Source organism: Tamandua tetradactyla, chromosome X (genome assembly GCF_023851605.1).
Source record: "Tamandua tetradactyla isolate mTamTet1 chromosome X, mTamTet1.pri, whole genome shotgun sequence".
NCBI classification, from domain to species: domain Eukaryota; kingdom Metazoa; phylum Chordata; class Mammalia; order Pilosa; family Myrmecophagidae; genus Tamandua; species Tamandua tetradactyla.
In genome coordinates, this window is record NC_135353.1 from 99,707,508 (window position 1) to 99,731,854 (window position 24,347).

At 42.4% G+C, this 24,347-nt stretch overlaps 2 protein-coding genes and 1 pseudogene across 2 annotated transcripts; 2 read left to right on the forward strand and 1 right to left on the reverse strand.

The window, feature by feature from the left end:
* The first annotated feature begins 2,062 nt into the window (after nt 1-2,062).
* LOC143671962 (beta-2-microglobulin-like) lies at nt 2,063-2,495 on the forward strand (annotated as a pseudogene).
* A 4,399-nt stretch (nt 2,496-6,894) lies between these two features.
* LOC143670538 (uncharacterized protein CXorf49 homolog) lies at nt 6,895-11,666 on the reverse strand. The gene is made up of 6 exons (XM_077145387.1): nt 10,279-11,666; nt 9,334-9,487; nt 8,743-8,819; nt 8,430-8,475; nt 7,829-7,870; nt 6,895-7,723 (listed from the first exon to the last, which is right to left on the reverse strand). The coding sequence occupies exons 1-5, from the start codon at nt 11,509-11,511 to the stop codon at nt 7,830-7,832; spliced, it is 1,551 nt and encodes a 516-aa protein (XP_077001502.1). The 5' UTR covers nt 11,512-11,666; the 3' UTR covers nt 6,895-7,723; nt 7,829.
* Nucleotides 11,667-14,754: 3,088 nt separating this feature from the next.
* On the forward strand, nt 14,755-18,791 carry LOC143670324 (uncharacterized protein CXorf49 homolog). The gene is made up of 6 exons (XM_077145037.1): nt 14,755-16,117; nt 16,687-16,843; nt 17,314-17,390; nt 17,665-17,710; nt 18,483-18,524; nt 18,630-18,791. Exons 1-5 carry the CDS (start codon nt 14,918-14,920, stop codon nt 18,521-18,523), a joined length of 1,521 nt encoding a protein of 506 aa, XP_077001152.1. The 5' UTR covers nt 14,755-14,917; the 3' UTR covers nt 18,524; nt 18,630-18,791.
* The last annotated feature ends 5,556 nt before the right edge of the window (nt 18,792-24,347 follow it).

Genomic DNA, 24,347 nt, shown 5'->3' on the forward strand with positions numbered 1-24,347 from the left:
CCATAGCCCAAACAACCCGAAAGTTATGGAAAGATCAAAGGTGATGGTGGAGTTATACATAGAAGATAGGACTTAACAAATGAATATGAATACTGAATCATTAAGTTGATATCTCTTTTAGCATCCAGTATTTTGGAGCAGCTGGAAGTAAAAACCTAAAATTTTGAAATTGTAACCCTGTCAAAGTCTGAAATGTGTTCTATATATAACTGTGGTGCCATGCTTTGAAATTTATAGCTTTTTTGTATTAAAAAAATTCTCCCCAAGTGGAGAATTCTTGATATTCTCACAAGCAGTGGGGACAACCAAAGCAATAGGCTGAGCCCCCAATCTTGGGGTTTGTTCATATGAAACTTAACCCCACAAAGGATAGGCTAAGCCTACTTAAAATTAGGCCTAACAGTCACCCCCCAAGAGAACCTCTTTTGTTGCTCAGATGTGGCCTCTCTGTCAGCCAACACAACAAGCAAACTCACTGCCCTACCCCTCTCTACATGGGACATGACTCCCAGGAGTGTGGACCTTCCTGGCAATGTGGGACAGAAATCCTAGAATGAGCTGGGACTCAGCACCAACAGTTTGAGAAAACTTCTCGACCGAAAGGGGGAAGAGAGAAATGAGACAAAATAAAGTGTTAATGGCTGAGAGACTCCAAAGAGAGTCGAGAGGTTATCTGAAAGGTTATTCTTATGCATTAAATAGATATCACCTTTTTAGTTAAGGCATAACAGAGAGACTGGAGGGAACTTCCAGAAAATGTGGAGTTGTGTTCCAGTAGCCATGTTTCTTGAAGATGATTATATAATGAAATATAATGATATAGCTTTTGCAATATGACTGTGTGATTGTGAAAACCTTGTGTCTCATGCTTCTTTTATCTACCTTATGGACAGATGAGTAAAACATATGGATTAAAAATAAATAAATAACAGGGGGGGAAATGTTAAAATAAATTTAGTAGATTGAAATGCTAGTCATCAATTAAAGGGAGGGGTAAGGGGTATGGTATGTATGAATTTTTTTCTGTTTTCCTTTTATTTCTTTTTCTGAATTGATGCAAATGTTCTAAGAAATGATCATGATGATGAATATACAACTATGTGATAAAAAATGTTCATATTGTATGTTGATTGGTTTTAGTAATAAATTTTTTTTTTAATTAGGCCTAAGAGTCACTCCCAAAGAATCTCTTGTTGCTCAGGTGTGGCCTCTCTCTCTAATCCAATTTAGCAAGTGAACTCACTGCCCTTCCCTCTACTGAGACATGACTCCCAGGGGTGTAAATCTCCCTGGCAACAAGGAACAGGACTTCTGGGATGAGCCAGGACCTGGCATCAAGGGATTGAGAAAGCTTTCTTGACCAAAAAGGGGAAGGGAGAAATGAGACAAAATAAAGTTTCAGTGGCCGAGAGATTTCAGAGTCAAGAGGTTATCCTGGAGGTTTTTCTTATGCATTAAATAGATAGCCCTTTTTAGTTTATGGTGTATTGGAGTGGCTGGAGGGAAGTACCTAAAACTGTAAAACTGTTGAGCTGTGTTCCAGTAGCCTTGATTCTTGAAGATGATTTATAAAGATAAAACACTTGTAATGTGAGTATGTGATTGTAAAAACTGTGTGTCTGATATTCCTTTTATCCAGGATATGGACAAATGAGTAAAAAAATATGGATAAAAATAAATATGTAATAGAAAGGATAAGGGTTAAAATAAGTTGGGTAGATGGAAATCCTGGTGGTCAATGAGAGGGAGGGGTGAGGGGTATTGAGTATATGAGTTTTTTTCTTTTTATTTCTTTTTCTGGAGTGATGCAAATGTTCTAAAAAATGATCATGCTGATGATGCACAACTATGTGATGATATTGTGAGCCACTGATTGTACACCATGTATGGAATATATGTGTGTGAAGATTTGTCATAAAAATATTTAAGGGAAAAAAAGAGCAACTAAAGTGACAATGATAAATGGAATACCTGATCCTAGACTGGATCTCATAATGGAGGAACGAAGGTTCAAAAAGGTTCAAAAAATTATGTTCCATGTCTGGAAACTGCTCTGGTCACAATGTCTGCCTTGGTGGCTTTGGCCATGCTGGCATTTCTCTCTTTGCCTAATCTGGATGCTCTCCAGCTTACCCCAGATTCAAGTTTACTCACATCACCCAGCAGAGAATGGAAAGCCAAATTTCCTGAACTGTTATGTCTGGATTTCATCCACCCCAGATTGAAATGGAGCTGTTCAAGAATGGAAAGAAGACAGAAGTTGAGCAGTCAGACCTGTCTTTCATAAGGACTGGTCTTTCTATCTCCTGCTCCACAATGAATTCATCCCCAATGATAAAGATACATATATATGCCAAATGCAACAGGTTACTCTCACTGAGCCTCAGATCCGTCCCTGGGTTTGGGATGTCTGCGCAGGCAGTGATAGGAAGGCTGGCAGTTTAGAGGTAAGGAGGAAAGCTCAGGTTCAACATCAACCTCTTGATCAAATCTAAACTCTTCAGTAATTTCTACACACAAAACTAATAAGACACTTATCCATATTCATATTAATATCTACTTTGCATGCTCTGCTTGCGATTTTGAGAATGTTTTTAGAAAACATTATTGTCTGGCATATTGGAAGATTGGTATAATGGATGAAATATTCTGTCATATAAAATTCATTTTTACCTCTTACATCTGTTAAAGTAGAATGGGGATGAGTTTTTGTTTCACTCATTAAAACTGATAGCTTGAAAAAAAAGGCACTATTGGGGCATATGAAAAAATTGGAGTATGTACTCTATACTTTATATTATGTTAAGTTTCTTCAACTTGATAACTATACCAAGGGTAGTTACATAAGTGACTATCCTTGTTCTTAGGAAATGTACTTGGAAATACTTTATGTTCGAGGAGCATGAGCATGATGCTTACAATCTACTCTCACAAGTTCAGAAAATGGAGGGAGAGAGGAATAGGTAGGTAGGTAGGTAGGTAGATAGAATGATACATCAAATATGAAATATAGCAAAATGTTCAAATTGATGAATCTGGGTATCTGAGGGGGGGAGGGTATGTTGGCGTTCCTTGTATGGGTTTTGTATTATCTTTGCAACTGTTCTGCTAATTTGAAACTATTTCAAAATAAGTTTAAAGAAGAACAATATTTTGTGAAAAGCAAATTTTAGTGTCTATAAATAAAGTGTTATTGGAACACAGCCATACTAATTCATTAGTATATCATCTATGGTTGCTTTCATGCTACAGTGGCAGAGTTGAGTAGTTACGACAGATACCGTATAACCTACAAAGCCTAAAATATTTACTACCAGGCCCTTTACATAAGGTTTTCTGACCCCTGCAATGTAGCAGTGCTGTGCAATAGAACTATCTGTAATGATGGAAATGTTCTGTACCTCTACTATCCAATACAATAGCCACTAGATAAATGATGCTATTGATCACTTGAAATGTAGTTAATAGTACTGAAGAACTGAATCATTTTAATTAATTTAAACTTAAATTTAAGGAGTCACACGTAGTTAGGGGCTACTGTATAGGACATTATACATTATATTTATGGTATAAATGCATCATAATTTATTTACATATTTTACCATTGATGGATATTTGGATTGTTTCCAATTTGTAACTGTGATAAATAAAACTGCTACAACCATACTTGTACATGTCTCTTTTTGGACATATCTGTGACTTTCTGTATATGCCATTTTCTGAATATATCATGAGCAGTGTGTGAGAATTACGTTAGTTCCACATTCTCATCAACTAGGCAGTGTAATTTTCCTTCATCTTAGCTATTCTAGTGGGCATGGAGAAGTACTGGGGTTCATACTTGCATTTTCCTGGTTACTAAAGAGGATGAGGACTTCTTCAGATATTGACTATGTCAATGTATTTAATTTTCACCATATGTTTAATTCCCAGAAGGTATTATTGCTATTACAGTCAATATTTTTTTTATTTCTCTCCTACTCTCTCTCTCATTTACCCTTTTTATTTTCTTCATTCCTGCCTGTATTTCTGACTTCCCATCCATAATCATTTTTCTTATGCCTAAAGAGCACCTTTTCATGTTTCCTTTAGTACTGATATGCTGGTGGTGAATCCTCCCAGGATTCTTCAGTAAATGTTGTCATTTTCACCTAAATTCTTCAAGGTACTTGTCTGGATATACATAGAATTCTAGGTTGGAAGTGATTGTCTTTTAGCACTTGGAAGACATTATTCCACTGCCTTCAGGCTTCAATTGTCTCTGTTGAAAAATTAGCTATCAGTCTAATTTTATCTCCTTTGAAGGTAATCTTTTCTCTCTGGATGTTTTCAAGATTTTTGTCTTTGCCTCTGTTTTTTTTTTTTTTTAGCAATTTCATTATAAAGTGCCTAGGTTTTTCTTTTGCTTTTTCCTGTTTGGGACTCATAAGGAATCTTGACTCTATGTCTGATATATTTTCTCAGTTTGGGAAAATTATCTCTACACAGATACACCATCTTTCTCTTTTCCTTCTGGAATCAAACTCATACGTTACACTTTTTCACCTTATCTCTTTGTCTTTTTTTACTTTCTCCTGTATTTTTCTTCATTAAATCTCTCTAAGCTTCATTCTGGTTATTGTTTTCTAATATACCTTTGAGTCCACTAATTTGCTATTCTGCATTAGCTAATCTATTATTAAACCCATGAATTGAGTTTCTAACTTTGCATCTTGTATTGTTTAGTTGTAGATTTGATATTTGGTTGTTTTATTATAATTTACACATCTCTGCCAAAATTCTCAATTTCATCATTTATTTCCTTGACCCATTAAGCATATAAAATTATTTTAATAGCATGGACAAATGTTTATGATACAGTGTTAAATGAAAAACATGAATTATAAAACCTCTATAAAGTATCATATTAATGTTATATTAAAAACCCTAGTTTATAATCATAATAGGTAGCTCTTACACTGCTTGGCATTTTTCCAAGCATGTTAACCCATTGTTCCAACCAGTGAGATAGGTGCTATTATTATTTCCATTTTGCAAATGACACAACTGAAACACAGAGAAGTTTAACAGTTTGACCAAGGTCACCCAGTTCAAAAGAGACAATGAAATTTTTAGCATAGACAGTACAATAAACAATAAGCCCATAAACAATAAGTTAAATATCTATGTCTTATGACTCTTTTACCTAGCCTCCTGTGGGTCTGTTTCTATTTTCTAGTTTTTCTTGCTTTTCAAAAGTATAGCCTTTTCTCTTTGTGCATGTGGTTATTCTTTATTGACCATCAAACACTGAATATGAAAACCTGTGGAAATCATTTGAGTTCTAGAATTCTTTTTCCTTTGGAGTGGATTTACTTTTGCTTTTAGCAGACATCACTGAGTAGCATGTAATTAGAATTATTTCAAGCCTGTTTGTGTGATAGAGATTATTTGAAGCCAGCTTTAGTTTCTTCTAAAACTGATATCTGTTTCTTCTAAAACTGATATCTTTACAGACATCCTTACTACTGGAGCATAGTTCTTTGGGATTCCAAACCAGAGCATGGGAAACTTCATCATGCCAACCTTTCCTGGCAAGCCCTGGATACCAATTGTTGCCCACCTATTCTATTTCCCCAAACCGAAAGCTCTGCTCAGCTTCGTAACTTTCCAGCTGCTGCTATGAAGTTAATAGACACTCCTGGGGGAAAGCATCCTCAAAGGTAGAGCTTACCTCTGAGTATCCTTCTCCAGATATTGGCCTTATAATTTATCACTGCCTCGTTAAATCTCCAATGCCTTAATGCAGATTTTTTTCCCACCTCCTTCTGGTAGTTCCCAATGGAAGGGTTTATCTGATTTATGTAGTCTGTCATTACCAGGAGTAAAAGACCTTAGGTTTATTCCTAGCTCACTGGTCATTCCTTCTCAGTCCTTGTTTCCTCCCTTTCTCCCAGAAGGGAGGAGTCCTTGATCCTATTCTTTTTCCTAGCTACACTCTTTTCCTAAGTAATAAATGTCCTTGGCTTTAAAAAGTATCTATATTGTGATGACTCCTGTATTTATATCTCCAACCCTAACCCAGAACTCTGACTACTCAACATCTCCACTTGGAGGTATAACAGATATCTCAAGCACATATGTCCAAAACCGAACACCTAACATTAAATGCAAAAAGCAAGAAATACATCTTATGATACCTCTCATAAAAATGTGAAGAACTGACATCATTAAAGTCTATTATTTAAGGTTAATTAGCCAGAAACAAAATTGAGGACAGGATGATCAGAAAAGTATGGACAGACTTTTCCTATTTTGGGAAGGAATGGGGCTGAAATCAGTCAGGGAAACCAGGTGCTTTTGGAGATACTGAAAATTGTCTTCCAATGAGACACAGGTGATGTTCATATAGATAGGTACTTCATAATCATTTATAAAACTGGACATTTATATAGTTCAATTTCCTCTATATATGTTGCAGTTCACACACAAAAAAAATTTTTTAAACAATAATGTGAAGGGAAATAACACACCCTTAGGCTAAATCCCTTCTTAAAACCCTCAGACCCTGGCAACCACTGACCAATTTCTGTCCTTATAGTTTCGTCTTTTCCAAAATGTCACATAATGAAATCCTATAGCATGTAGTCTACTGACTTTGGCTTCTTTCATACCAAGGAACACATATGGGACTCTGAAGCTGTGAACCACTATTTCTTGACCTGGCTAGTAGTTTCATGGCTTAATCATTTTATATTTACTCTGTAAACTGTGGATTTTTGTATTCTGTATGTATACATGTGTGTATAAATACATATATATGTATATATGTACATCCATATGCATATGTATAGATAAAGTAAAACATGAATATAATTTTATTTCACACATCTAATTTAATTTTAACATCCTCATGTGGAAAATTATTAAAAGGAAATGTTTAATCCTTTAAAAGAAAGAGAACATATATTAGAAAAGTCAGGAGAGGGCTTAGCATTGGATGAATAGGAAGGAGGGTGTTTTTGAGGTGGGGCAAAACAGGAGGGTTTCTAAGGTATTGGTAAGGTCCTATTTCTTAACCTGAGTAGAAAATACCAGGACATCAACACTGCATAACCACAGAGGCACCCTTCACTCTGTTGCCGTGCAAAAGGTGACTCTGGGATCATGCAGGAATAGTTTACATGACCAATATTTGAAGCCCATAGGTACCTGGCAGTATGCGGCACAATAAGGACAGGTAAGAGGAATCAGGATTCTAGAAGCCAATAATTAGTTCCTGCTGAAAAGGGAAAAGCGGTGATGAACAGGAACTAGGAGAAGAAAAGAAGAGGAGAGTAAGAAAGAGCATAAAGAGGTATGGGGAAGAGAGGAATTGCTAATGCGGCAGGGCCAAGACCAAGGGGGCGATGATGAGCCTGACTGCGGGACCCCTGCTAGCGAATGGCTCAGGTCCCCCACAGAGAGAAGGCAGACTACAGAATGTAAGAGGTACTTTACTTTAAAGCTACTCTAAATGGAATAACCCCACACTGCATCAAACCCCCAAAAACACAGAGGGCAGAATATGAGAGTTAAATTAATTTGAAAATGCTGTGAACTAGGGGGTTGGGTGGGGGGAACAACTAGGGAAAGAAAGAAAGCCCTGGTGGAGACAGGAGAGCAAGAGGGATCCAGCTTGGCTGCAGCTCCTGGGCTCAGAAGGTACCAGCTGCTCCTCTGCCACAGGGATGCTAGGTTCAACCTGTCAAACAAAGCAGAGTCAGGGAAGAAGCACAAGCCAGGGCCAGCCCACAGCCCTCCTCAACAGCCAAGCCTGAGGAAGGGGTATGGTATGTGTAACACTCACTTCAAAGGGTCTGGAACTTTTCAGTGAGGCTCTGCATGACCGCTGAAACAGAGAAAGGCATAACCAGGCACTACAGACACAAGGAGACAGAAACTCATCTCCTCGTCTGTGGGGAACAGCCAAACCCCACAACCTGAAACCCCATCCAGCCCTTATCTCAGAAGCCCTGGGACTGACTCACCTACCTATCACCTGAAGAAAGTGTGGAAACGTTCCCTAAACAGGAATACAATGCACCAGTGGATTTCAAATACTGGTATATATCACAAAATTTCAGAGCTTGTTAAAAACAAACAAGCACATCTCACACCAAGCAGTGTTAAAGGAAAAATACATTAGGTATCTCTAAATATTTTATGAGAAGAGTATCTTTAGATCTTGTCTGCAAAGTGTAGTACGTGTAGCTCCAACAAACTATTCTTATTCGTACCTGTACCTGGATGTAAATGCAGAGAACGCTCCAGAGCAAAGCCTACTAGGTCCTCTACCCTCAGGAATGTTGGTCTCTGTGAGGCCGCCTGCTCCTGCAACCCACCCCAAACCCAGGTTCTACACTAAGATACCCTGTTCAGCCCCTGCCCCAGCCAGAGGTTCGTCATACCAAGTTGATGTTTAAGGTCATCTATTTCTTTCTGTAGCACCAGACACTAAACCAGCAGATACCAGAAAAAAAGAAAGTATTAATATATTCCAGCAAACACTCTCCTCCTCCTCCCCTCTAACCCTGTCCCCTCCATACCCCAAACCCCAAAGCCTGGTGCCTAGACTAGGAGCAAATCCTCAATGGAAAGGAGGAACTCTCCCTGTCAGGTGAGGGCTTGGGAGTGGGAGGACAACATAAATCAGTTTAATCAGGACTCAGATCCCATCATCTAAATTGGACTTCAGTTTTTATGAACCGGAAAGAGCATTACCCCAGGGCAGCCCTGTGCTCCAGGAGGTTGCTGTTGCCTTTCCTGTCTTGGGGGAAGGACAAGTGGTGCCTGATGACCTGCAAGAGAACACAAAATTCAGCTACCAGGCCTAGGAGTGAGGTGGAAAGGACTTAGCAGAAGTTAAAGTGAGGCAGCATCACCCTCTGCTGGCAAGCAGTTGCCCCTGCTCTGCTCAGCAACTACAGCCTTCCCTCTGGGCCTGCCCTGCCTGTTGTCCAGTCTCGGCCCATCAGAGACTGTGGTCCCCTGGAGTGTGGCTGTGAGTTAACCAGCCACAGCCAGTCCCTGAGATGAGCAGTGTAGCTGAACAGGCCGCACCACAAAAGGCTCTGTTCCTCTGAAAGTCTACTTCTGGAGTTGGATTTCAGGGCACGGCCACAACTCACCACCACTGGCTAAACCTCATGCAGTGCATGATTTGGCTTAAAGCTAACCTTGTCTACACCCTGTTTGCAGTGGGAGAGCCGAAGCATAGGCAGTCAGGCCTGAAGAGGCAGAATAGACAGTGCCAGAGTTCTCCCTCTTTGCCTTCCCATTTCGCTCCCCATGTAACAAACCCACCAGACTCACCTAAAGGTGTAGGCACTCTTGGATTGATGCAAGCCTGGCTTAGGGTCAGGGGCTGCAAGCCCAGAACTTGGGGGCCTCTGGTCTTGAGGTGTCCATGGCTACCTTCTCCACGATGCATAGACAGGCAAGATGGCCCTGGTCTATTTGCTGGAAGCTAAAACAAAAAATTCTGGTTTGAGATATGTGCATGTGTATGCATGCTGGGATTGGGATGAGACAGAGAAGTGGGAAGGGAACTGCAATGCTAAACTCCTTACCACTTTCTCCCTCAGTCTGCCCCAGACCAAGAGGCAGGGACGACGCGGCCGTGAGAAAGACCAGGACCCTTTAAGAAAGGCTTGGAAAACAGACGGGAAGTAAGAATCAGTAAGCCAATGAGTCTAAACACTAAATCTTGCAGCCCAACCTCTAAGGAGTTAGCTATTCCAAGGCATTTGCCAGTGCTCCCTTCCTCCTTAGCCCCCCTCTGGAGAGAAGATCAAGAACATGTAATATACTGAGAACAGTACCTGATAAATATTCGGTGCTTTTTAAATGTTTGTTTCTATTAAAAAGACCCTGGTTTGGCATTCTAATAACCTTGGGGATCCAAGGACAATCACCGAGCAAAGGATAGAAGGAGCATGTTTTAGGATGCATGTCAGGATACTAACGCTCAATGAGAGGGAAGGATAAGGGGATATAGTATGTATTAATTTTTTCCTTTTTTCTTCTTTTTCTTTTGCTGGAGTGATACAAATGTTCAAAAAAATGATCATGGTGATGAATACACAACTATATGATGTTATTGCGAGCCACTGATTATACATCATATATGGAATGTTTGTATGTTAAGAATGTTTGTACGTTAAATTTAAAAAAAAAATATATATATATATATAAAGCCGTGTGTCAGGGGTGTGGATGATGGAGTACTGGGTAAAAGTAGAAAGACGGCCTACTCACTTGGCCCTTTGGGACTGGATCTCTGTTTGGGTTGTTATCTTCTTGGACCGTGGGCATAGACTCCCTTGTCCTGCATGCCACAGGTTTCTTCCCAGCATTTCTGTGTTTGGGCTGTTTTGACCCTGAAGGCACTAAGGAGTATCTCTTGGATCTCCCAAGCAGTGGAACACCAAAGATAGGGGGGAATGTGGCTGGTTCCAGTGTGCTTCTGGAGGTTCTCTGTCCCCATGAAGGAAAGGTATGGGGTTTCCTGTCAACTACATCCTTGGAAGCACCACCAAGTGATCTCTTCTCCTGGGCCACCTTCTTCCTAGGGGTGGCCTGGGGCAGGCTGCTTGCTGCAGCAGATCCTGGATAGTTGGGCCTGCGGCCTCTCTTCTCACAGACTACACCTTGCATTTTCTTAGACAGAGAGAGCTGAAGCTCTCCAATGGGCTGCCATTCCACAGATGAAGTGAACCCATGAGATGTGTAAGTCAGAAAAGAGGCTGGCAGACGAAAGACGTTCTCCCTGACATGGGCATTCAAGGGTCGTAGTGTGTCCCCAGGATCATCCAGGATGCTAGACTTTCCTTGGCCTTCTTCTTGAGCATAAATGTTCTCTCTCATCAGCTGCATCTCACTGAACTCATCCAATGATTCAGAGTCAAAAGGTTGCCCAACTATGCCTTCTGCCAAGTGCCGCTGGAGATCCACAGGGATATTCAGTTGATTTTTAGGGCCTCTTTTAGGGTTTTCCCAAGCGCAGGATTCCTCAATCTCATTGAGGTTTAAAGGGACAGGAGAAGCCTGCTCTGATTCCTCACAGCTAGGGGGAGGTGCGCTCCTACCATTGGGACTTTCCTCTAGGACCTCCCAAATGCTAGACATTTGAAAGGTGCAGCTTTTCGGAGACGGGTTTCTCTGGACCTCCAGTGTGTCCTGGTCAGTCATCTGTTCAACGACGGTCGCAGACTCCTCAGCAAGGTGTGAAGTGTAATCCAGTGCGTCCTCTACCTCGTCGGCTGGCGAGCCTGGTCGGCTTTCCCGGCCCCAAAGCACTGTCTCTGTCGCTTCCATCACTTCCCGCTCAGCCTGGAGCCCCTCCCGGACCAGTAGCCCGCCCTCACCCTCGCCGCTCTGTGGAGCCCGCACCTCAAGGCCTCGTCTGGGTCTCTGGCGGACACTGGCCCGCACCCCACTCTCTGGACCGACACCCATTCCCCGTACAGACGCCTCATCTGGAGCGCTCATGTCAACAGTCGGAGGCTCCGGTCAGGGGTCGAAGAATGCCCTTGGCACGCGGGAGAGACAGGTGACCCGGGCCAAGCGAGGCTGAGGTAAGACAGGACGCAGTCACCACCACAGCTACAGCTGCACGAGATGGCCACAAACATTGTGAGGCCCCTTTGGCGTGCCTTCGAGGTTCAGCCCTTCTCATTCGTCCTTCTCCAGCCAACCAGCATATCTGTTGTTGGCCCGCCACGAGGACATAGCAAGTAAGCACAAGCACCATTGGTTGCCTCCAGAGCCTTTGAATGCCGGAAGTTGGTGGTTAAATCCCCTTATCAATGTGGTTCCATCCCTTTCTGCCCCTTTTTTGTGCACGAGAATCCACCTTTCAATTGGAGTCACATCTGAGCGCCTCAGTTCCCCCTCTGTGAAGCAGGGAGATAACTGTACCACTCTCACGGGGTTGGGAGGAGAGAATGTAGTTATGGATGTGAAGCCCCCAGGGCAGAAATTATCTGTAAGCCAATATTCCAGTCTGAGACACACGACCCAATAGGGGAATGGGCAAAGGACGTGAACAGTTACTAATTAGGGGTCCAGGTATTTTCCATAAAAGGCCAGATAGGAAATGACTTGGGTTTACCTATAGTCTTTGTTGCAGCTGTTCACCTCTGCTGCTTTTGCATGTGGTTTGGCCTGCAGACCAGAGTTTACACACACACACACACACACACACACACACACACACACACACACACACACACCCTGCCCAGTTCCCCAGAAATTCAAAGAAGAGGGAATCACAATAGACAATGGGCGCCCCAAAAGATGCTCACTAACACTTGTTATGGAGATACATACTGAAGCTGCAAATCCATTGCATCACATTTGCAAAATTTAAAGAAATTAATTCCAAGGGTTGGAAAGGTTTTGATGAAATCAGTATTTTTGCACACTGCTGGCAGGTGATCAAGTTGTGATAGCCATTTGGAAGGATAATTTGACAGACTTCTATGATTAACAAATTATACTACAGGTAATATGCTTCTGACATCCTTCTAAACCCTGTAGGTAAATATTAACTAATTCTCACAACAAAGCTATGATTGGAGTACTGAGTAATGTCGCCACCTTGCAGTTGAGGAGACAGGCACAGGGAGGTTCAGCAACTTACCCAATGTCCTTCAGCTTGATAGGATCAGCAGCAGGATTGAAGCCAAGTAGCCTAGTTCCAGAATCAGTGCTTTCAACTGAAAGCATTAAAACTAAAAAGGTCCATTCCCTCTATCACCCAGCATATCCACTGTGGGGCACATCTTGTGGAGAAACACTGGCATGGTATGTATATGCCCAAGGATGTAGGTAATAGGAAAAACTGAAACATTCTAAATTCCCATCAGTAAGGAAATGGATGAATGCAGTCCCCCCCCCCACCACCTCCCACCATAGATTGCAATAATGCAATCCAAAGGAACAAATGAATAAATGTTTTTAGATTTAGATTAGTACCAGACAGGAACTCACTCATGTCCCTGATACACCGCACGCACACACCTTCTGTCCCTGCTCCATCTTCTCACCTTCATTTCTGTTCCCTAAAAAGACTTGTGCTTTTCTATACCAGACCAATCCTTCCCCTGGCTTTTTGGCTCCCGTCTCCTACTGCCTTCTCAAGAGCTCTAGACTCTAGATTGCCCTGCTCTCTCCTGCCTATTTATCCTCTCCCATTAATGTGATCCTTCCCCTTTTTTCCTCCCCTTTAAAAATAGAATGGTGTTATGATTTTCATTTTTTTATGGTATAACATGCACGTGGTGAAAACAAAATTCAAATGGTTCATAAGATATAGAATGAAAAGTAAGCCTCTTTACCTTTAACCTTCAATCCTCTTTCCCAGATTGTTAACTAGATTTTTATATATCCTTCCAAAGTTATTGCATGCATATCCCAACATGTACAAATAGATAATGTATTTCATTTGCATGATGGTTAGAATGCTATATTTGCTGTAGCCACCAGAAACTAGGAAAGAAGTACAGAAAATATTCTTCCTTAGGCCCTTAGAGGGAGCTTGGCTCTGCTAAAACCATGATTTTGGACTTCTATCATCCAGAACCGAGAGAGAATAAAGTTCTGTGGTTTTAAGCTATACAGTTTGATACTTTATTACAGAAACCCTAGGAAACTACTATTCCACACAAGCCAATACCCCAATTTGGGGGAAATTATCCAACTACCTGACATATCAGTTACAATTATTCACACAGGAATTGGAGAAATGCCCATTGTGTAAACTCAAGGAAACAGCTCACTGTGAACCTGAATCTATCCCCAACTTCATTTATTACCTTGGCCTCATAGTCCCACACTATATCCGGGCCCCCATCATCACACGTTGGTTTTATAAGATCAACGTCACCACAGATTTTGTTTCCCAGACTTCCAAAATGTCTAGGTATCTCCCTTTATTCAGGTATTGGCACCTGAGTAAATGTCAGTAAGTCTTTTAGGAAAAATAGTGGGGCATAATAATAGTATATTTTGTGCGTGAAAATGGATTTTCAGCTTTAGTTTGCATCTCCATTATCAGTGATGATGAGCAACTTTTTGGATGTGATTTGCCATGGGGATTCCCTCGTCTTTGAATTGCCTCGGGGAAAAGGTACAGGGAGAGCGTGTGCATGAGACAAACTGTGTCCTGCCAGCCAAACCCTCTGGGCAATGACGTTGCACTGGTACACAAGCCAGGTCGATTGGTTTACCCATCCTCTGTGGCCGCTTTAAGGAGGCTGAGTTGAGCAATTGCCACGGAGTCCGTAAGTAAACCTAAATTATTTCCTAATTGCTTTCTACAGAAAAGGTACCCTGATTTGTAACTGTTGGCTTCCGTTGCCCATTCCCCTATTGGGACATGTGTCTCAGATTGGAATATTGGCTTGCAGATAATTTCTGCCCTAGGGGTTCACACACAACACTACATTCCCTCCTCCCACCCCCATGAGAGTGGTACAGTTTTTGCCCCTCTTCTCAGAGGGAAAACTGAGGCGCTCAAACGGAACCCCAGTTGGGAGTTGGATTCGCGCCCAAAGATGCAGGGGCAGAAAGAGATGGGACCAAAGCCATGGAAACGGGATTTAACCAACTGATTGGTTTGGGCAAACGACGAGCTCTGGATTCAACCAATGGTGTTCGTGCTTACTGGCAACGCCCAGGCTAACAAGGGGCACGCTGGTTGGCTCAGAGAGGACAAATGGGAAGGGGGAACACTCCAAAGCGGCCTCGCGTTGTCTGTGGAGATCTCGTGAGGCTGGGGCTCTCGTGGTAACCGCGGCCTGTCCTCCGACTGCCTGGCTTGGCCGCACTACCTACGTCTCCAGCGTGCCAAGGACGTTCTTCTAGCCCCCGTCCAGGCCCACTGACTGACGACATGAGCTCCTCGGATGAGGTGTCTGTTTGGGGAGCAGATCTTGGCCCGGAGGGCGGGGAGCAGGGCGGTGGCCGCCGGGGACCAACACCAGGCCTTGATGTACCGGCTCCACAGAGCGGCGAGAGCGAAGGTGGGCTCCCGGTCCGGGAGGGTCTCCAGGCCGAGCGGGAAGTGATAGAAAAGCCAGGGGCAGCGCTCAGGGGCCAGGAAGGCCGACCTGGCTCACCAGTCGATGAGAAAGACGATGCTCTTGATCTCACGCCCCACCTTGCTGAGGAGTCTGCGGCCATCGCCAAGCAGCCAATTGACCCAGGCACACCGGAAGTCCAGAGAAACCCATCGGCGGAAAGCTGCACCCTTCAGATGGCCAGCATTTGGGTAGAGCTAGACGAAAGTCCCAATAGTGGAAGCGCACCTTCTACCAGTGAGGAGTCACAGTGGGCTTCTCCCGGAGGCCGGGCCTGGGGAAAACCTAGAAGAGGCTATAAAAGTCGTTTGAATATCCCTGTGAATCTGCAGAGGCCCTCGAAGGAAGACATAGTAGGGCCGCCTTCTGACCCTGAGTCATCGGATGACTTTAGTGAGATACAGATGATGAAAGTGAATATTTACCCAAAAGAAGGGAGCCAAGCAGTGTCCAGCAGCCGGGAGGATCCTGGAGACACACCCCGACGTTTGAATCTCCAAGTCAGGGAGAACGTCTTTCAAGGCACAGGCTCTTTCCAGGCCTCCACTCTTCGTAGGCTCACATCAGCCACAGATCGGCAGCTTGTTGGAGAGCTTGAGCTCTCCTCATCTAAAAAAATGCCAAGTGTAGTTTCTGGGAAGAGAAGCAACCGGCCCAGCTACATAGGAGCTGCTGTTGCAGGTGGCCTGCCCTGCACCACTACTAAGAAGAAGGTGTCCCAAGAGAAAAAATCTGGCAGTGGTGCCTCCAAAGGTGCCCTAGGGAGAAAATACCAGGCCTTTCCTACTTGGGGGCAAAGAGTCTCAGGAGGCAACCTGGTACCAGCCACCTTCCCCCCAATCTCTGGTCTTCCACTGCCTGGGAGATCCAAGAGATACTCCTTGGTCGATTTGGCAACCAAGCAACCCAAACACAGCAACCCTGGGAAGAAATCTGTAGCAGGCAGGACAAGGGAGTCAGAGTTGGTGGCAGAGGATAATGACCCAAGCGGAGAACCTGTCCTAAGGGGCCAAGTGAGTAGGCCATTCTCCTTTATCCCACTCTTCCTAATCCACACCCCAAACACAACATCTTCTCACATACGCGCGCTTTCTTCTCTTTGTTCAGGTGTTGTTATTAACTGCCCAGGGTTGTTAGGATGCCAAATCAGGGCTATTTTAATAGGAACAAATATTAAGAGACCACTGAATATGTGCCAGGCACTGTTCTCAACAGTTCACACAGTTTTGGCCTTTCTTGAGAAAGAGAGGTGATGAAAGGAAGGCAGCACTGGCAAGTGCTTTGGATTGGCCAACCCCTTAGAGATTGGGCTATAATCTTCAGTGTTTAGACTCATTGGCTTCCTGATTCCTACTCCCAACTGTTCTCCAAGCCTTTCTTCAAGGAGTCTGGGCTTCCTTACTCCTCTGTTCTCCCTGTCTCAGCTCTACTTCCTGGTATGGAGCTGACTGAGGAAGAAAATGTTAAGGAGATTAGATTTTTAATTCCCCTCTATTTTCCTGCCTTATCCCGACCCTCACATGCCCACACATGTACACTCACACACACATGCATCCCAGATCAGCCAAAATTTTTGTTTCAGCTTTCAACAAAAAGGCCAGGCACGTCTTGCCTGTCCAAGCATCGTGGTGAATTCAGCAGTGGAGACCCCAAGACCAGGGTCCCCCAAGTTCTGGGAAGCTCACCGGCCCTAGCCTTGAGCCCAGGAGGCATCAATCCCAGAGGGCCTACACCCTTAGGTAAGTATGGCAGGTTTGGTGTGTGGGGAAGGGGATGCAGGGATGGAAATTCTGGCTCTGTCAGTTTTGGCTCTTAACCCTGCTCCCAAGCCTCCTGCCTATCCATCAGCTCTCCCACAGGAAACAGGATACCGATAGGGAAAACGTTAAACCAAATCCCCTGCATGGGGTTTGGACAAGTGGGGGTGGCCTGTATTAGGGCTGATTCAGCCACACTGCTCATCCCAGGAATTCGCTTTGGCTGCAGCTCTGCCAGCATCTACCCACAGTAGTAGTCCTTGGAGCCACAGTCTCCAATGGGCCAAGACTGGACAACAGGGAGGGCAGGTTCAGAGGGCAGGCTGCAGTTGCTGGGCAGAGCAGGGGAAGTTGCTTGCCAGCAGAGGATGGTGCTGCCTCACTTTAGCCTCTGCTAAATCCTTTCCAACTCAGTCCTAGGCCTGGCAGCTGGATTTTGTGTTCTCTTTCAGGTCATCAGGAGCCACTTGACCTTTTCCCAAGACATGAAAGGCAACGGCAACCATCTGAAGCACAGGGCTGCCCTGGGGTAATACTCTGTCTGGTTCCTAGAAACCGAAGTCTGTATTAGATAGTGGGATCTGAATCCAGATTAAACTGAATTATGCTCCCTGCCCCACTACCCAATACACTCTCCCACCCTATGAAGGGCGGTACCTCCTTTCCATTGAGGATTTCATTCCAATCTAGCCACTAGGCTTTGGGATATGGGGATGGAAGGGCCTGGGGTACAGGGGAGGACAAGGAAAGAATTGGCAGGAATATACTAATACTTTCTCTTTCTTCCGTGTCTGCTGGGTTAGTGTTTTGAGCGACAGAAAGAAATTGATGACCTTAAACGTCAACTTGGTATGATTAATCTCTGGCTGGGGCAGGGGCTGACGATGGTATCTTAGTGTGGAACCCGGGGGTGGGGTGGATTGCAGGAGCAGGGGACCCCACAGAGACCAACATTCCTGTGGGTAGAGGACCTAGTAGGCCTGACCTGGAGCCTCCTCTGCATTTCTGTTTAGGTACGTGTATATATAGCAATGTTTTGTTGAAGTTACAGATACACTTTGCGAACAAGGTCTAGCAGTCTTCCCTTAGAACATTTAGAGATACCTCATTTATTTTCCCTTAAACTGTTGCTTGTTATGGGGTGTACATGGTGTTTTAAATTTTTTAATTAAAAAAAATTTTAATACAGTATACAACATTCCGTTATAGCCCTCACTATTATTAGCACCTTGTATTAATGTAGTATATCTGTTAAAATTGATGAGAGAATTTTACTATAGTTGTACTGTTAAACATAGTCCATGGTTTAGTTAAGGTTCCCTTTTTGTATCGTACAATCCTATGGTTTTTGTTTGTTTTTGTTGTTTTTTTTCCCAACAAGTTCTGAATTGCTGTGATAATGCACCAAAGTTTGAGAACACACTGGTGCGTTGTGTTCCCGTTTAGGAAACATTTCCACACTTAATTCAGGTGATGGCTAAGGGTGTCAGTCCCAGGGCTGCTGGGATAGGGGCTGAAGGGGTTTCAGGTTGCAGGATTCGACTATTCCCCACGGAGTCGAGTACACGGGTTTCTGTCTTCCTGTGTCTGTACTGTCTGGTTATGCCTTTCTATATTTCAGAGGTTCTGCAGAGCCTCACTGACGAGTTCCAGGCCCTTTGAAGTGAGTGTTACACATACCATACCCCTTCCTCAGGCTTGGCTGTTCAAGAGGGCTGTGGGCTGGCCCTAGCTTGTGCCTCTTCCCTGACTGTGCTCTTTTTAACAGGTTGAACCCAACATCCCTGTGCCACAGGAGCAGCTGGTACCTTTCAAGCCCAAGAGCCATGGCCAGACTGGATCCTCCTATTCTCCTGCCTTCACCAGGGTTTTCTCTTTCCCTTCATTTTTCTTCCCCAATCCCAGTTCACAGAAGTTTCAAATTAAAGTATCTCTCATATTCCGTGGTCTGCCCTCTTTTTGTGTTTTGTGGGAAGAGGTGCGGGGGTACTTCATTTCAAAGCCATTTTAAAGTAAAGTACCTCTTGCATTCTATTGTCTGTGTTCTCTCTGTGGGGGAGCTAGGCCAGCCTCTATTACGTTCTCGTGGATAGGCTTGCCATTGCATCCTGCACTCTGGGTAGGCTGAGTCCTGCTCCATTAGCATTTCCTCCTTTTCCCATACATGCCCTCTTCATGTTCTTTCCTGATCTCCTTTTCTTTGTTCTCTTAGTTCCCATTCATCACCGCTTTTAACCACCTCTCTTTCAGCAGGAAAAAAGTATTGCCTTCCATAGCCCTGATCCCTCTTACCTGTCCTTGTTGTCCCTGGTATGGCCAGGTTCCATTGAGCTGCCAGAATGGCCATGTGAAGTATCCCTTCACAATTTCAGGGTGCACCCTTTACATGACTTCAGAGTGAAGGGCACCCCTGTCGTTGTGCAATGTAGATGACCTAGTAACTTAATATTTCTATTAAGAACTAGAACTCTGCCAGTATCCTAGAAACCTTCCCATTTACCCCAACACAAGTACATCCTCCTTCCTACTCCTTAAGAGGTACCTGCTATCCTAACATTTCTAATAATCACTTTTTCTTTGAAAGGATTAAAGATGCTATTTAATTTTTAAAAATCCATTATTCAAAGGCTATATACTATATGTTTATATGGCATTCTGGCAAAGGCAAAACTTTAGGGATGGGTAACACGTCAGTGCTTGCCAGGGTGCGAGGGTTTGGAGGATGGATTAACTACCCTTGTTTCCCACTTGCTGGTTTAAATATCCATCTCTTTGGCATCTTTGGGGACTTCATGGGCAATGGTTGTGACCTACTCCTATATCCACTCCAAACCTTTACACAGTACCTGGTTACACAGTTGGGTTTTTAAAAATGTGAAATAGAATCGAGAATCTGAAATATATTACCTATGTTCAGAACATTGCAGCCATATTAATTTGATGTCACTTACAATTATACATCCTGAGTATCTTCCTTCGGTTTATCCCAGAAATATGTAAGAAATAATGTCTAACTTTTATTGAAAACTATATGTCAGTTAAATATTTTTTACTTTTTAAAAAGGGGAATTTAATAAGTTGCAAGTTTATAGTTCTAAGGCTGTGAAAATGTTTAAATTAAAGCAAGTCTATAAAAATGTCCAAATAAAAGCACCAAAAAGAGGTTACCATCACTCAAGAAATGCCTGTGAAGTTCAGGGTTTCTCTCTCAACTGGAAAGGCACATGGTGAACATGGTGACGATGTCTGCTAGCTTTCTTTCCAGGCTTCTTGTTTCATGAAGCTCTCCTTCATCTCCAAAGTCTCTGGCTGATGGACTTTCGGCCTCATTGCTCTGTGGTGGTTCTATGGCTCTCTCCTTGTTCTCTAGCTTTCTCCAAAATGTTTAATCTTTTAAAGGATTCTAGTAAACTAATCATGACCCACCTGGAATGTGGAGTCAAATCTCTGTGGGATAATCTAATCAAGTTTCCAACACACAGTATTGAATAGGGTTTAAAAGCAACAGCTATCTCCACGTGATGGATCAGGATTAAAACATGACTTTTCTAGGGTACATAATCCTTTCAAACCAGCACATTCCACCCTCTGGACCCTAAAAAAGACATGTTTTTCCCATATACAAAATGCATTCATCCCATCACAATATCAGAAAAATCTTAAATCATTTCTGTAACAATACAAATACAAGGTTAAAACCAGTGCAAAGGGTGGGCCGTGGTGGCTCAGCAGTCAGAGTTCTTGCCTGCCGTGCCGGAGGCCTGGGTTCAATTCCCGGTGCCTGCCCATGCAAAGGGAAAAAAAAAAAAAACCAGTACAAAGTTATCAAAGTGTGTCAGTTACTTTTCTAAGACCTTAAAACATTGTCACGTAACCTTTACAACAACCCCTGTGTTACGTACTATTATTTTCATTAAAAATGGTACAACAGGTTTTCAGAAAGATGAAGCACTTGTCAAAGATCACACAGTTGGTGAGTGGAGTAGCAGAATTTGAACCCTGTATCTTATACCACATTGTCTCCCCAGGTGTCACCGTGGTCATTTGATACAATACAGTTCAGTTCTATAGTCACTTTTTTTAAATTAATGGACTATTTTAGTAATTTTAGGTTCACAAAAAATCTAGCAGGTAATACAGGGAGTTCCCATATACCCCTTCTCTCCCCATTCGCAATTTCTCATTATTACTAACATCTTGCATTAGAGTGGTAAATATGTTAGGATTAACGTTCAGTTATTCGTTATTGGGGTAGTTAATATGCCCTTTAGGAAATGAAGGAATTTGGGGGAGGTAATGGAAATGATTTATATTTTGCTTATAGCAGTGGTTACACAGCAGTATGTGTTCATAAAACTCATGGAACTATATGTAAATTATATCTTAATAATCCTAATTTTTTTTTTCTGCATGGGCAGGCTCCGGAAGTCCAACCTGGGTCTCCAGCATGGCAGGTGAGAATTCTGCCACTGAGCCACCATTGCACTGCCCAATAATCCTAACTTTTTAAACTTTGAAAAAATACATCACAAATGGTTCTTGAATTTTACTAAAATACTTTTTCTGCATAAGATTTTCCTGTTCTAATCTATTAATGTGCATAACCATATTCTTAATTTTCTGATATTAAAAATGCAGTTTGCGTTCCTGGGATGAAAACAATTTAGTCGTGCTATGATATGTAATTTCCTTTAGACCCAGTTTGCTAATATTTTGTTTCTGATTTTTGCATCTATGTTCCTAAGCTGTGATTGACCTGCAATTTTCCTTTCTCAAACTCCTTGTCAGGCTTTGGTATCAAAGTTATTCCATCCTCATAAAATGGATGTGCTGTGTTCTCTCCTTTTCTATTTGTGTCAAATTGAAAGTATTCATTCCTAGGATGTTTCTTAGAACTCAGTGGGGAAGCCATCTGGGCCTAGAGTTTTTTTGTGAGAAGGATTTCAGTTACTGTTATATTTCTTCCATGGGTTTATGGAGCAATTCAGATTTGCTTTTCCTTCTTGAGTCAGTTTTGGCAAGTTATATTTTTCTAGGAATTGGTCACCTTTCTGTACGTTTTTAAATGGGTATAAAATTGTTCACAATATCTCCCTTTTCACCAAATTCTATTTTGAAAAATGTCTAACCTACGGAATGGTGCAATGAACAGCCAAATATCCTTCACCTGAATTCAACATTAGTTCACCTTCCTGCTCCCCCATGTTTTTATTATTTTTTGCTGAATCATGAGTTACTTGCTGACAGTGTGATATATCATCCTAAACACTTCAGCATGTATCCTCCAAGAAAATGAACATTGTCCTGTACAACACAAAGAGTGAATCCTAATGTTTGGTATGGATTTTAGTTAATAAAATAATAATATTGGTTCATCAATTGCAGCAAAAGTACCACACTAAGGCAAAATGTTAATAACAGGAAAACTGGGAGAAATTATATGCAAGCTCTGTATTTTCTGCATAATTTTCCTGTAAGCCTTCAATGCTTTAAAAATAAACAAAAATAGGGCGGGCCACGGTGGCTCAGCAGGCAAGAATGCTTGCCTGCCATGCCAGAAGACCTGGGTTCGATTCCCAGCGCCTGCCCATGTTTAAAAAAAAAAAATTAAAAATAAACAAAAATAAAAACTTTAAAAAAGAATGTTCTCCTACAAAACCATAATGCAATGATCACACTAAAAAAATTTAATGTTGGAACAGTATAGTTACCTAATACGTGACCCACATTCAAAAATGTCTGATTGTCCTAATAATGTTCTTTATAGCTTTCTTCTTTAAAATTGTATTTCCAAAGGTTATGCATTGCAGTTAGTTGTCATATCTCTTTAGTATCTTTCAAACTAGAAAAATTTCTGAGACCTTTTATTTGTCTTGTAACACATTGACAATTTCGAAGTGTCCAGGCCAGTTGTTTTGCAGAAAGTCTCTTGAGTTCCATTTTTTTAATTGTTTCCTCCTGATTAAACATTTTGGCAGGAATACTGCACAGGTGATTACTTGTCCTTCTCAGTTTCTGACATGAGGAGATAGATGACGTCAGTCTGTCCCACTACTGGTAATGTGAACTTTGTTTGTTTGGTCAAGGTAGTATCCTTCGGATTGCCGCATTTTGAGTTATCCTTTTTCTTTTGTATTTATGGGGTGTTATTCTGATGCTGTGTGGATATCTAGTTCCCCCATAATATCCTCCTATCATCTTTTTTACATCTGCATCACCTTTGTTTATTTCCCCCTTTTCTTTCCCTGATACTGGTGGCCTTGTTTTCTTGATCAGTCTCACCAGAGTTTTACCAATTTTGTTAGGTTTTCAAAGAACCAACTTCTGGTTTTGTGATCCTTTCAATGTATACTTGTTTCCTAGTTCATTGATTTCTGCTTTTTAACTTTATTGATTCCTACTTTCTTTGAACTTATTTTGCTGTTCTTTTACTAGCTTCTTCTCATTAATTTTCAGCTCTGTTTTAAATATACGCATCTAAAATTTTCAGCTCTGTTTTAAATATATGCATCTAACACTCCACATATTCCTCCAGGTACTGCTTTGGTGGCATCACACACAAGTTTTTATGTGTAGTGTTTTCTTTTTATCATTGTGTTAGTTTGCTAGCTGCTGGAATGCAATATACCAGAACTGGAATGGCTTTTACAAAAGGGGAATTTAATAAGTTACAAGTTGACAGTTCTAAGGAAGTGGAAGTGTCCAAATTAAGGCACCAACAAGAGGCTGTCTTCACTCAAGAAAGGCCAATGGATCAGGAACAGCTCTGTCAGCTGGGTAGCCACGTGGCTGCCATCTGCTGGTCCCTTGCTCCTGGGCTCCGTTGCTTTCAGCCTCTGTTCTTGTGACGTTTCCTTTGCTTCTCCAGGGCTGGCTTTCATCTCTTGGCTTCCCTTAGCTCTCTCCAGGTTCTGGCTAGCTTAACATCTCATGGCAACATCTGCTGGGCTCCAAGCATCTCCAAACATCCGTGTCTCTGTTCTCCACATGTCTGCATCTGGTGTCAGCTCTGCTGTGTAGTTTCTGTCGGCTCTGAAGCTTCTGTTGTTTCTCTCGTTTCTGTCACTTCTGTCATTTCTGACTCTCCAAAATGTTTCCTTTTAAAGGATTCCAGTAAACTAATCAAGCCCCACCTGGAATGGGTGGAGTCACATCTCCAGCTAATCAAAAGTTAACACCCACAATTGGGTGTGTCACAGCTCCGTGGGATAATCTAATCAAAAGATTCAAACCTGCATGTTGAAACAGAATTAAAAGAAAGAGCTGCACCCACATGATTAGATCAGGATTAAAACATGCTTTTCTGGAGTACATAATACCTTCAAACCGGCACAATCATTCAATTCCAAATACAGGAAACCACACAAATTTCTACTCTCATTGAACAGATAAATAAATTGTGGGATAGTCATACTGTGGAATACTATTTCAGCAGTGAAAATGTACAAAGTACTCCTACACAGAATAATAGGCACGAATCTTAACA

Coding starts and splice junctions, on each gene's coding strand:
- LOC143670324 (XM_077145037.1), top strand. CDS start 14,918: ATGAGCTCCTCGGATGAGGTGTCTGTTTGGGGAGCAGATCTTGGCCCG. Junction 16,118..16,686: donor AACCTGTCCTAAGGGGCCAA/GTGAGTAGGCCA, acceptor TTTTTGTTTCAG/CTTTCAACAAAAAGGCCAGG. Junction 16,844..17,313: donor CAGAGGGCCTACACCCTTAG/GTAAGTATGGCA, acceptor GTTCTCTTTCAG/GTCATCAGGAGCCACTTGAC.
- LOC143670538 (XM_077145387.1), bottom strand. CDS start 11,511: ATGAGCGCTCCAGATGAGGCGTCTGTACGGGGAATGGGTGTCGGTCCA. Junction 9,488..10,278: donor ATCCAGTCCCAAAGGGCCAA/GTGAGTAGGCCG, acceptor TTTTTGTTTTAG/CTTCCAGCAAATAGACCAGG. Junction 8,476..8,742: donor GAGCACAGGGCTGCCCTGGG/GTAATGCTCTTT, acceptor CTGCTGGTTTAG/TGTCTGGTGCTACAGAAAGA.